The sequence below is a fragment of the Gracilinanus agilis genome, chromosome 3, assembly GCF_016433145.1.
Source record: "Gracilinanus agilis isolate LMUSP501 chromosome 3, AgileGrace, whole genome shotgun sequence".
Lineage (NCBI taxonomy): Eukaryota > Metazoa > Chordata > Mammalia > Didelphimorphia > Didelphidae > Gracilinanus > Gracilinanus agilis.
Window position 1 is genome coordinate 143,298,966 of NC_058132.1, and position 14,117 is coordinate 143,313,082.

Sequence of the window (14,117 nt, forward strand, 5' to 3'; positions counted from 1 at the left end):
GAAAAAAAATCATAACAAGTCATTTAGTTTAAGGCTTCCATATGGGAAAGTGTAGGAGATGTATGACAGATGAATTGGAGATGGAAGAAGGGAGGAAGAGAAGTTAGACTACTACAAATCTAAGAAGGTAGTCAGGATAGACTCTATTATCTCAATCATTTACTCAAGATATATTATTAAGTGTTTATTGTATGCAGAGCATTGGATTAAGAGTTAGAAGAGATAGTCTTTGGACTCAGGGGAAGGGAAAGGAACAAGCATGGATCAAGTATTCACTATTGAGATAGGAATTATGCAAAGTGCTTTCAAATATTTTACAAATGCAAACATCTCATTTGATTTTCACAACCCAGGGAGGCAGGTGCTGTTATTATTCCCATTTTCCAGGTAAGGAAATGGAATCAGACACAGGTTAAGTAACTTGCCCAGGGTCACACAGCTAATATCTGAGCTCATATTTGAACTCAGGTCTTCCTAATTCTAGGACCAGTGCTCTATTCATTGCACTCCCTAGCTGTTCTAGGTCTTAGTTGTCTGAGGTGGCAGAATGGATAGAGGCTTACACTTCTAAGGTGAGAACAATAGGAATAGAATAAAAAGATGTGAGATGCTGCTAAAGGAAAATCAAAAGAACTTGCAACTGAATCATATTTTAAATGCATTAGGGTAGCAAGCATTTAACAAAGCAAATTCTAAGTTATTAGCATTTTAAGTATCTCAGCCTTCTACACAAAAAGAAGCGAGGAAAACAATCTTTTGGGAGTCCTAAAGAGTCACAATGATCTGTAGCCTGTTACTAACACAAAGTTCCCCACATCCTTGATCACAGGACTTCAAAGTCCACAACAAATAAGAGATAATAAACTCAAAGGGAGAAGGTGAGCAACTGCTAAAAGTAAAAACATACCATGAAGCCCCTGCAGTGACATGTGACAATGAAGGTAATACCAAAATCCACTAAGAGCAGGTGTATCCATTTACTCTAAGGGTAAGAAATCTCAGCCTCATACAACTGACCAGAGAATATAGCACAATATGATTAACATTATTGTTACAACATTCATAATTATGATTCTCAGTCATAAAAAAAGGAAATTTATATTTTCTATCCTATTTAATGAGAATACAAAGTATAATAACATTAGAGAAAGTTTCTATGAACATGTTAGAAATAAACAATGATGAAAAATTCATTAAAATTTTTAAAAGTGCTGCTACTTGAAGGAAGAGGCTACAGTTGTCTAGAAAATACACTTATGGGATAAGAATTTTTAGCTTACATTAAAAAGCAAATTAACGTTATGTCTCGCTTACAGTCTGTATCCAAAAATGTTTGCTGAGTTAAGCAAATAACACTGGTTTAGAATGAGATGCTCTAGTATCGAATGAGTAATTTGAATCTGTTACCCTAAAAACCATGATCCCCATCAAAACTATGATTCCTAGCACTCCACACAAAAACACACAAACTCATTCACTTACTCTGCGGGGGCTGTATTTTCATGTTGAAGTCCAGGTGGAGTTTTCTGTGTTCTTAAGGCAATTTCTGCATTCTTTAACTCCTAAAAATGCAGGGAAAGTGGGAAAATATAGGTTAGTTACATATAGTTAAATAAAATACAGACTTCAATTATTCAAGAATCTCAGAATTGGAAGGAATATCAATGTCTCTCTAGTCAAACTCTACCTGAACTAGAATCCTCTCTAAGTTATACTATTAAAGTGATCATCTAGTGTTTGTGTGAAGGCCTCTCAATGTAGCCCACAATTTTGGATAGCTGCAAGTTTTAGAAAACACTCTATGTCAAGCTTACATAGCCTTTTTTGTAGTTCTCATCTATAGTTTCTAGTTATCATCCTCTTTACAGAGCTCAACTATTTTTTAATTCTTCCCCTTGTGGTAAAAAAAAAAAAAAAACAAGTTTAAACTTTCTTCAATGTGATATTTCTTCAAATACTTAAAAAGAACTATCAAGTTTTCTCTTCCCTAGGATAATCCCCAGTTCCACAAATCAATCTTCATATGGTATGAACCTGAGGCCTTTTAAGCATCCTGGTTATTCTATCCTAAGCAATTTCCAGCTTATCAACATTCTTCCTAAAATGTGAAACTCAGAAATGATTGCAATACTCTAGATCTGGTATAAACAAGGCAAAGTTCAGAAAGATCTGTCATTTCCCCAGGCCTGAGCTCTCTTTAGACTTCCTAAAATATTGACATTCTTCCCTAGGTGCTTGATATAGTGAAGTAAGCAGAGGCAGAAAAGCAAGATACATGAAGACTGACACGATGTAATTGGAGAGAACCACCACAAAACAAAAGGCTGAAAAATTATAGGTATGGTCCCAAACAAGAGATATGAGAAGATACCTCCTCCTCCTATTCCTTTGCAAAGGTCCAAAGGTGTGAACCCTGAACATATCTCCAATTTTTTTTTCTAGGTGCTGATTGGTTTTGCTAAATCCCTGCTCCCCACTTCCCTTTTTTTGTTATGTGGGACGGCTCTTTGGGAAGAGGGTAGACACAAGAAGAAATCTAGGAAATGTAAAAACAAAATATACCAGTACTAATTTATCTTTCATATATACATATACATATATATACATATATATATATATATATTTATAAAATGAGGTTTTTTTCATATACCTAATTAAGTCCTTCCCATATTATACTTGTGAAATCTGAACCCAAATGTAAGACTTTATATTTAATCCTATTCAACTTCATCTTACTCAACTGAACCCAAGTTTCTACCATTCAATCAATCAATTAACATTCATGAAGCTCCTGCTATGTGCCAGGCACTATAGATTCAATGACAAAAATGGAAACATCTGCCTTCAAAAGATTACATTCTACAAGGGGAGTCAAATACATACAACCACAGACACATATTCATCCATTCATTCATTCATTCACTCACTCTGGACATGCAAAATAGATACACAGCTATTTGGAAGGAGGAGGTATTAGGAGCAGGGACAATCAGGAAAAGCTTCATGTTACAGGCAGCACTGGGGAGAGACTTAAAAAATTTTTTTATGAAATTGATAGATATCAACAAACATAAAGATTTCCACATACAAAGAACCATAAGAAAACTATATCTGAAACTGCAAATCATTATTATGAGTATAAAATAATTTTAATATGATAATTCCAATATAGTTCTAATTCTTTTTCTAATCTTAATTTTGGTTAAGATGAATTTTGAAGGAAACTAGGGATTTCTGGAAGGAGAGGTAAAGAAAACGTACTCTCCAGATATGGGAGAGCACTGTAAATAAACCCAGAGAAGAGATAGTTATCATTTATGAGTAATGTTAAGAAAGCCAATTTGGCCAGATGAATGTTAGAAGGGACACAATATATAAATAAAGCTAGAAAGGTTAAAGTAGCCAGGGAGTAAATAGCTTTGAATATCAAACACAGGAGTGAGTATTTGATCTTAAGAGGTGATAGGTAGTCACTGGAATTTACTAAGCAGAAAAGTAACATTCGGACCTGCACTTCACTAAAGTCACTACTGTCAATTGAGAAGAGAATGAAATGGGAGTGTTTTTTATATAGTACTTAAAGGCTTTAAAAGCATTTGATCTTCAACAATCCTGTGAAGTAGAAGCTGGTACTATCCTCATTCTACAGATAAAGAAACTGAGGCTGAGAGATTAAATAAATGGAGTTAGGATTTGAACTCAGTTTTTCCTGATTACAAGGCCAAGAGTCTCTCACCAAGTTGCAATTAGGATAAACCAAATGAGAAGTGAGAAGATACGCAACTGGGGAAAGTGGTCACAAGAGTGGAGAGAAGGGGATGGATGAAAGGTAGACTGGAGACAGAAATAACAAGATTGGCAACTGACTGTATATAAGGGAGTCAGGGATAACAACATAATTGCAAAAATGGGTGACAAAAAAAGAGTGAAGCATAATGGTACAATCAAAAGAAATAAGTTCAGAAAGTGGCCCATGAGGAAAGATTCTGTTTTGGGCATTTTATTTTAGATGTCTCTAGAACGTACAGTTTGAAATGTCTCATAATTAGTTGGTGATACAGTACTGAAGCTATGCAGAGTGATTAGCCTGTCAAGATCTTTTTTAATCTTAACAGTGTGATAGTTATTTTGTCTTCATGGATAGAAATATTAAAAAACATAAGGATAAGGGACAATCCACCAAAGACCCTCCAAGATGACAAGCCCTCCCCTTCAAGCACGAGTGAGATATCAGATACCAAGTATAGTCAATCTACTATTCTTAAAGGTAATATTACTTTAATTTAAAAATATTTATAGAGCTTTCCCACTTTTCTATTTTTTCTTTTGTTTGCTGTGATCCTTCAACATTCTCAAAATTATGTTGCTTATCTGGAAATTTCACCAAACTTTTTCAAAGTGTTTTACCTTTCACTGCTCCTCTCCATTTTATGGTGCTACTGCTCTTTGGTCTAATTTATATTCTAAACTGAATTTTTACTTTGGCTAGGGGTCCCAATGACTCACTAGTATAATAATCCTATCAACACAGAGATTAGGTTAGACCAACAAGACAAGCTCTTTAAAATAAAATTTTTTTAAAATTTAGAATATTTTTCCATGGTTACATGATTCATGATCTCCCTTCCCCCTTTTCCCTCCCTCCTCCCAGAGCTGACAAGCAGTACCACTGGGTCATACATATATTACTGTTCAAAACCTATTTCCATGTTATTCATATTTGTAGCAGAGTGATCCTTTAACATCAAAGCCTTAATCATCCCTATCACACTACGTGATCAATCATATTTTTCTAATGCATTTCTGGTTCCATAGTTCTTTTTTTGGATGTGGATAGCGTTCTTTCTCCTAAGTTCCTCTGGATTGTCCTAGGTCATTGCATTGTTGCTAGTAGAGGAGTCCATTACATTCAATTATACCACAGTATATCAGTCTCTGTACCATGTTCTCCTGGTTCTGCTCCTTTTGCTCTGCATCAATTCCTGGAGGTCATTCCAGTTCACATGGAATTCCTTCATTTCTTTATTCCTTTCAGCACAATAGTATTCCATTACCATCAGATACCATAGTTTATTCAGCCATTCCCCAATCAATGGACACCCCTCATTTTCTAATTTTTTTCCACCACAAAGAGCGCAGCTATAAATATTTTTATACAAGTCTTTTTCCTTATTATCTCTTTGGGGTACAAACCCAATAGTGGTATGACTGGGTCAAAGGGTAGGCATTCTTTTAAAGTCCTTTGCATGTAATTCCAAATTGCCCTCCAGAATGGTTGGACCAATTCACAATTCCACCAGCAGTGTATTAGTGTCCCAATTTTGCCACATCCCTTCCAACATTTATCACTTTCCTTTGGTACTATATTGGCCAGTCTGCTAGGTGTCAGGTGGTACCTCAGCGTAGTTTTACTTTGCATTTCTCTAATCAGGAGGGATTTAGAACACTTTTTTATGTGATTATTGATAGTTTTCATTTCATCCTGTGAAAAACTGCCTAATTATGTCCCTTGACCATTTGTTGACTGGGGAATGGCTTTTTTTTTTTTTTTTTTGTAAATTTGACTTAGTTCCTTATCTATTTGGGAAACTAAACCTTTGTCAGAGTTTTGTTATAAAAATATTCTCCCAGTTTAGTTTGTTGCTTTCCTTTTAATTTTGGTTGTATTGGTTTTGTTTGTGCAAAACCTTTTTAATTTGATATAATCAAAGTCATTCATTTTACATGTTGTAATGTTCTCTATCTCTTGCTTAGTCTTAAATTCCTTCCTTTCCCACAGATCTGAGAGGTATACTATTCTTTGTTCACCTAATTTATTTATGATTTCATTCTTTACATTTAAGTCAATTACCCATTTTGAATTGATCTTAGTATAGGGTGTAAGAAGTTGATCTAAACCTAATTTTTCCCATACTATTTTCCAATTTTCCCAGCAGTTTTTGTCAGATAGTGAGTTCTTGTCCCAAAAGCTGGGGTCTTTGGGGTTTATCGAACACTAGCTTACTGAGGTCATTTATTCCTAGTCTATTCCATTGATCTACCCTTCTGTCTCTTAATCAGTACCATATTGTTTTGAAAAACACTGCTTTATAGTATAGTTTAAGATCTGGTACTGCTAGGCCCCCATCCTTCACATTTTTTTTTTCATTATTTCCCTTGATATTCTTGATCTCTTATTCTTCCAGATGAACTTTGGTATAATTTTTCCTAATTCTATAAAAAAGTTTTTTGGTAGTTTGATAGGTATGGAACTGAATAAGTAGATTAATTTGGGCAAGATTGTCATTTTTATTATATTAGCTCATCCTATTCATGAGTAATTAATGTTTTTCCAATTATTTAGATCTAGTTTTAATTGTGTGAAGGATCTGCTCTTTATGAAGCTATGCTAACTCTTTCTAATTATCCCAAAGAATACCCAACATAAGCACCTTGAGAGAAGGGACTTTTATATTAGACTAAGATCTTGGCACAGACAAGTAACTTCATAAATGCTTACTGATTGATCGTTTCCTTATCCAGAAGTTCATTAGCCATTTCTTTATTAACACATGTTAGAATTTGGCCAGGAGTTTAAGTCACGTTTATTTGCCTATATTTGCAGATTTTAGTCTCCTTTCTATTTTAAAACTGGGGTGATCTAGAGCTCAGTTAAAACTTCTGCCAGTTCTTCAGACAATGTAGGATGTATGTACTTAATCTGATTCAGGTAACAAACTTATAAAAAGGCCAATCTTTTCTCATTCTCTCCCTACTTATTTTGGGTATCAACTCCCTATTAGTCCTTTTTATTGTATCCTCTCTAGCAAAAGCATCATTCTACAAGGCAGAGAAAGGAAAGGGAAAACAGGACTTTGATCTGATGATGTCATTGGTATAGAAAATTCCCAGATGAAGTAAAAATGTAGGTAGGCAACTTCTCTGCAACTTAAAGAGTCTTGAAAGAGGAGCCTAAAGCACTAAGAGATTAAATAACTTGCCTGGGGAAACAGGGCCAGTATGTGTCAGAGGCAGGACTTGAGCCCAAGTCTTCCTGGCTTCCAGGGAAGCTCTCTGCCCACTACACCACACTCCCTCTAGCAGGGAAAAGAGAAGCAAAATAATAACTGACCAGTTCCATATCACTTTATTACAATTTACTCTACTACTAAAGCTGCTATACCACCAGGCCTTGTAATCTGCCTCTCAGGTTCACCTTCCTGTAATGTCCTCTCTCTATATCACAAGGTAAGCACCTGGAAGACAGGACTATAGATCAGCAATTCTCTTTGCATGTATATCAGTATCTTTAGAAAGCTTATCTTTTTGTGCTTTATCAGAATTGTTTGTGTCTTAATCATTTAATTCTCCAAAAATTCCCATTGCTTTTAAGGTGACTCCTCCCATAAATTTTTAGCCCATAGGATACCACCATGCCTCTTAGGAACTTTGAAATCCATTCTTCTAGAATCTACAAAGTATGTTAAGACTATTATCAGCTTTTCTTTCCTTCACAAATTCTAAGATGATGTGGTCACCCTTCATTTCTACTCTACTAGCCAATTCTTCCTCGGTAAAAGTTAAATACAGAATAGAATTCCCCCTTGTTAATTCTATCTTTTGAAAGATGACATTATCATTAATTCAAAACAAGAAATAATTAGAGCCCCACTGCTGTTAGCACAGAAAGCAAACTATGGATATTCAGATAACTGAAGTCTCCTATCTCTACAATGACAAGACTCTATGTTAGGCTTGTGATCTCTTTCCCAAACTCCCCATTTATTTTCTCTACACAGATAATCTAATTAATTCACTATCAATCACTCATGTCTCAAGGCTTCAATGACCTTCACTCAATTGCTTGCTGTCACTATGCTTTCCCATATTTGGTTTCTGGGTTTCTGCATAATATACAGCCTTATTTGCATCTCTCCTCCTTCCCCACCCTCCACACACTTTTACCTATACCATCTCATAAGAGAATGCTATCCTCAGATGTTAATATGATATGAATGTCTTATAGAAAAAACTAATTTTAATAAGGTCTTTTTAGAACCTTAAATTCCCTACAAAGAGTCCAATATGGGATGGTCTTAGAATAAATTCTACTCTACATCAATCTACAGCCCTTCAGCAAAAAGCTACAATATTTTGTTGAAATTATTTTAGATTGTTATCATAATTCTAACAATGTGCTCATGTTTTTTCAGATTCTGATCTAAAAATAAAAATAAAAAGAACATGGAATTCTAGAATTCTAAGATTTAAATCATATTAGAAGCCTGACTGGATGACTGATAAATTACTCTAATTCTTTCCAATCTGGCTCTTGATACATTTCTCCCTTATGACTGACTATTCCTACTCACATCTGCAAAGTTCTTTTCCTAGTGGCTTCAGATAACTTCCCACAAATACAAAGATTTCTCAGCTTCAGCAGAAGTAGCATTTCTTGTATACTAGGGTAGTCAATATCTGGTAGTAGACAAAAAAGGTATGGCTGGGAGAAGGGATAACAGGAGGAAGATGAGTGTTAATGGTTTTGTGATACTAAGTGGCTTACTAGCAGCTGTCATAGAACCTGAAGTGGACATCACGGTCCCATATTTCCCCTTGAAACTACATTAAAATTTTAGAAGTCAAATGTTATGTTTATAATATAGGATCCTAATTTTAATAATTTATTACAAATAGTCCTTGATAATTATCAGGTTTAAAGATATACACAAACATTTAAAGTTATAGATCAAATATGAACAGTATCATATTTATATGAATTAATCTGATTTTATAGGATAATGAATTTAGAGCTAGAGTGTTCATCAAATCCAGCTTCCTTATTTGTTAGAGGAAGAAATAAACCCAAAGAGATTAAGTGATTAGATCCTTAGCCTAAGTTTTGAATCCAGGTCCAAATCCAGCAATCTATCCACTAAACCATACTACTTCCTTATGAGATTATGCAGTTTCTTAAACAAAAGAACCACTTAAAATCTGGGGAAAATTTACAGATTGCCATGAATAGATAACACTACATAAATATACCTTATAATGATGTGGCATAATAGTACAAGCTAATCAACTATTATAGGAGGCAACTAAAGGGCTCAATGGATAGAGCACTGGGCCTGGAATCAGGAAGAGTTCAAATTCCCTTGGACACTAATTAGTTGTGTGTCCCTGGGCAAGTCAATTAACCTCTGCTTTAATCCATAGGAGAAAGAAATGGCAAATCAGTATCTCTGCTAAGAAAATCCTATAGACATAAATCCACTGGGTTTTGGACACAACTAAAGGACTGAACAACAACAATTACCTATCACTTCTCTCTGACTGGTGTGGAATGTGCCAAACTGAAAAGGGACCAGATAGCTATTATTTTTTGAATCATATTTAAGCAAATTCTATCTCCGTTTCACAAAATATAAAAACAAGGAAACATAATATGGTTTTTTAAAAAGCACCTTGGATTTGAAGCCAGATAACATGATTTCAAGTGTCAAATCTGCTGCTTTTTGAAATGATATAATTTGAATAAGTTACTTCACCTCTCTGAGCCGCTAAGGTCTCATTTAGTTCTTAATACAAAAACCACACCAGTTAAACTTTATCTGCAGTCAAATGTGAATTAAATGATCCTAGAAGACCTGAGACACTAAGAGATTATGGCTATGGCTATTTATTTTTCCACCATAAATCATTACTCTGTATCTTTGATTCCATAGTTTATATAATCCTTATTTTCACCAATAAAGACAAATGTTGGCATTCTACTTTACATTTCAATTAAGTAGTACTATATTAAAATGACAATACCTGAGCAGTTTCTATTTTCAACTTGTCAATATTGAGAGTATTTCTCTGTAATCCACTGGCAGCCAATGAGAGAAGCTGTTTTAGCGCTTTAATATCCTCTTGGACTTTAAGCATTGCTTTAGAAGACATTCGACTAATTTCCTCTTGAACTTGTTTTTGTTCTTTCACAAATTTTCTGTAAAAGTTTCAAGAATAAGAAATTTAAAAATCCACTTTTCTAAACCAAGTACAATTAAAGATAAGAGGCTGGCCGACATGCCAAAATCCAAGTGCCAGAAATATGCTCAAAAGATTCACCTAAAGTGTACATTATCTTATTGCAAAAATACAATTAAATGTAGTCTGCCTGCCTGGGATTCTCAAGAGGTGACGGAACAAATAAGAGAGAGATAGAAGGACTAAGTACAGAACCCTGGCACCAAAAAAGAAAATAAATATTACAAAGTCTTATATATAACCCAATCTGATCTACACATTACTGGGGTATTTCAAGATTGTTAGTCTACTTACTCAAAATTGGAACATTTGTAAAAGTCTGACACCTCTTTTTTGTCCCTTAGAGACTCTAATCAACTCAGGTCACTTGGTGGACTGCAAAGTTATTGGGAAAGGGTAGTAACTTAGGACCATTGTCTATGCTATTTCATTTTTCAGATCTAGAAGCAATATGGAGACTCAGGTGACAGTGAGACAATCATTAAGCTTGAATTCTCAAAATCCTTCATCTATTAGGTTTATATTATTGATAGACCCTATGGTTAGAGCAACTGAATATGAAGTCCTCTGCTATACAATTCTAAGCAGAATGGAAAATTTTGGGTCTTATCCTCCATTGCTTATTGTTTTTTATTCAATTGCAAATTCTCAGGAAAAATATATTCAATTTATGATAATATTCAAAATTGGTATATGAACACTTATCTTTGAAGTTCAACATTTCTAATTTTATTGGAAACTTACTGAAGATTTTCAACATCTTGGCAAATTACAGGAGGTAGATTTTCATCCTTCAGTGCTTTACTATCCCTAAGAAAAATACCACACATTTATATTAACAAAAAGAATAAAAGAAAGATGAAACTTCTTCAAAGATAAGTGAAGCAATGGCAATTTTATCATGCAAGAGAACAACTTATGCATTGATAATGATTACAACAATACTTTCCATTTACATAGTACCTTTCCTGGAAGAATTAAAAGCTTTACAATTTTTAAGTCCTAAGACAGTCATAAAATCAGCACTTCCATCAATGAGTTCTTTGTTATCAGTATGCAAGTATGAATACTAGCATCTTTCGCCTCACACTTAGCAAAAAATTACTCACAGAAATGCTTAAGAAAAAACAAGACCATTTAAGAAACTGTAAGACTTATTGATAGCATTTTTCCTATTTAAATACAAACTTACCACTGTCATTAAATGCTTAACTTTAATTCTAATATTAAAAAAAAAGAATATAAGTATAATGCCAGTATTTAAACAGCCCTTGCTGCCATAGCAGTTTGTGAGACTCTGTCTCATAAGATGGTTATGGGAGAACTTTTTAAAACTCAAAAGAACAAAAACATGAGCTATTGTTATATGAATTAGATAAGCAGAAGTATAATCAAAATGGATAAGTAAAAACAGAACTGGAATAAACATTAGAAATTGGGAGAGGATGAGAAGAATTACTAAATATGCCAGCAAGACTAGAATAAAAAATTTGTTAAGAATACTAGAGGCAATAAAGCTAAAATAAATGAGGCAGAAACAGGCTTGTAAGGCCATTTGAATGTCAAGATAAAGAGTTCAGATTTGACCCAATAACAAACACATAATAATTTTATCGTATTTGTAACAATTATAAAATTAGTATTTATTGTAATATATCATATGAGGTGAGGTAGGAATCAACCCACTTGTCAACACTCTCTCCAATTTTTCCAAAACTTTTTATTCTTCTCTCCAATGTTTCAATTTCCTCAGTTCTAAGATTAACAAACACTAATCACTTATATACAATGGTTCTATTTCTGGATTTTCTATACTACTACAGAGATCTAATTTCCTATCTTTGTCCAGTAGCACATAATACGTTATTATCATTGTTAAAAACTATTTTGAAATTTAGCAAGGTAACCATCATTTTTTGCCCTGATAATTCCTCTGCATATACATGTCTATTTATGCTTCTAAAGGCATTTTATTTCCTTTTTATCTAATTCTAGTCTATTGGTAATGCTAATGGTATTTTCATTAGGCTGTAATTTAATTTGATAAGCATTAACATTTATATTATATTCACTTGACATAACCATTTCAGGAGGAAAATTTCTACATTTTTCAGTTCCCTAATTTGTCAAGCTTATTTTAAGGTTTTCATTGTATAAGATACATATTTACATATATTTTATATAGTTTTATCATTATATATAATACATTATATACTAAATATATGTTATATATTATATATACTTATATGTAAGACTCACTGAATAAGACATATAGTTAGAAGGGTCTCGGAGGCCATTTGGTCTCTCATTTTACATACAACATCAAGTGGCACAGTAAGAATTTAAACTCAAGTCCTTTGACTCCAGAGCCAGTGCCTCAAGCCTCATGTAGTATTTTTAAATCAGAGCCCCAATATTTAATAAGCTGTATTGTTGTTGTAAATATTCCCTTTCGATTTTTGATTTTTTTTTGTTATTGGAAATACTATTGAAAGATATGATTTTTGTGGACTTATATCCAGCGATATTACAAAAATAATGCATTATTTAAACTCTTAAATTATGTTTTTCTGGCAAAGGAATTAAAACATGGAGTGTTCATAAGAGCTAGTAAAGAAAAAAGATAAAAAAGTAAAATATAAAATTCCCCAATAAAGATCAATAGTTCTCAGAAGATTTACAAATAATAACAATATGAAAGAATGTCCCAAATCACACTCACAAAAGAAAAATGACAATAAAAATATTTCTGAGATCTTAACTCATACTGGGAGAACTGACAAAGAGAAAAAAAGATGGGAACAGTCAATGATAGTGGGTTTCTGAAAAGTTAGGCACACTAATATACTGCTGGTAGAGCTATGAAATAATAGAATCATTCCAGAAAGCAATTTGCAATTGTTTGTTTTTTAGAAATGATTCAGGTGTCCACAATCTTTGACTCAGAAACTCCGCTGTTAGCATATGACCCAAGGATGACAGTAGCCAAAAGAAAAGTGTCCCATTCACCAAAAGACTGACAGCATTTTTGTTGTAGGAAAGAATTGGAAACAAAGTGGAAACAGAGAAATCTGGATGATATAAAAACATGAGACAGCAAAAAGATATTCTTAAAAGACATTTAACAAAAGGAAAAAAGAGAACAAGTGAGTGATATAACTAGAAAGATAAGTTGGGGACAGAGTATGAGAAACCTTGAAAAAAAGACTGAGTTTGGAGCTTATTCATTATGTGATGTCTTCATTAAGGGAAAATTCTTGAAGAGGGCAATAACAGATATCTCTAGAATTTATGGATATTGGGCTTGTTCATGCCAGCTTTGATTATCATATAGTTTTAGAAAGGAGAAAGCCAACCAGTAAGTGAAGTAACTTTTCTAAATGATTAGAAAATATTGTCTTATTCCAAACCTTATGATTTTAGTGCTAACGTGCTTTTAGCTCAAGACACTAAACTTGTGTATGTGTGTTCCTTCTGAAAAATGAAAACTACTTACTCTGGTCTTGTTCCTGTTTTATCACCTAAAAATGAAGAAGTTTTATGTAAGAATAGAAATATAACGTTATTTTCAAAAACAAATTTTAGAACTTTTAAAAAACATTAGTGATCTGAAACTCAATACACACACACACACACAACTCACTTTAAGGTAGAGATACTAAAGTTTTGGCTCCATTTGAAATTTGTAAATATCTGATATTATATATTTTATGCATTTAAATACATTTAGTTAAAATATTTCTAAGACAAGGCATTTGTGGTCCAAAGCAAGGTTTGAAAATCTATTTCAATCCTTGTTCTGATTCCACCCTCCACCACAGTGTTATGGTCAACACTGAAAAGTCCATGGGAGACATGACTTGCCTCATCATGACATCAAAATCTGTCCACCACAGAGGGTAAAAATCTATCATTGAAAGTGTGTTCAACTTGTTAAAAGTACCATTAAAAAATATTTCATACTACACCTCCATGGATGATGCACTCTAGCCAACTAGTGAATTTTGTCTACTTCTAAGTCCTAGGCACTAAATTTGGTTATTAATAGCATGTTTATAATATGCAATATTTTCCTAATATTTGAGATTTGATTTTTTTTAATG

The 14,117-nt window shown here is 33.5% G+C and overlaps 1 protein-coding gene across 1 annotated transcript in view; it reads right to left on the minus strand.

Annotated features, from left to right (window-relative positions):
* Positions 1-14,117, minus strand: part of NUP58 (nucleoporin 58) — a 43,508-nt gene that overhangs the window by 17,913 nt on the left and 11,478 nt on the right. The window contains exons 7-10 of the mRNA XM_044668969.1: positions 13,511-13,535; positions 10,759-10,824; positions 9,799-9,973; positions 1,483-1,562 (exon numbers count right to left, since the gene is read on the minus strand). Of these exons, the coding sequence (XP_044524904.1) occupies positions 1,483-1,562; positions 9,799-9,973; positions 10,759-10,824; positions 13,511-13,535 (346 nt within the window). The remainder of the gene's footprint in view (positions 1-1,482; positions 1,563-9,798; positions 9,974-10,758; positions 10,825-13,510; positions 13,536-14,117) is intronic.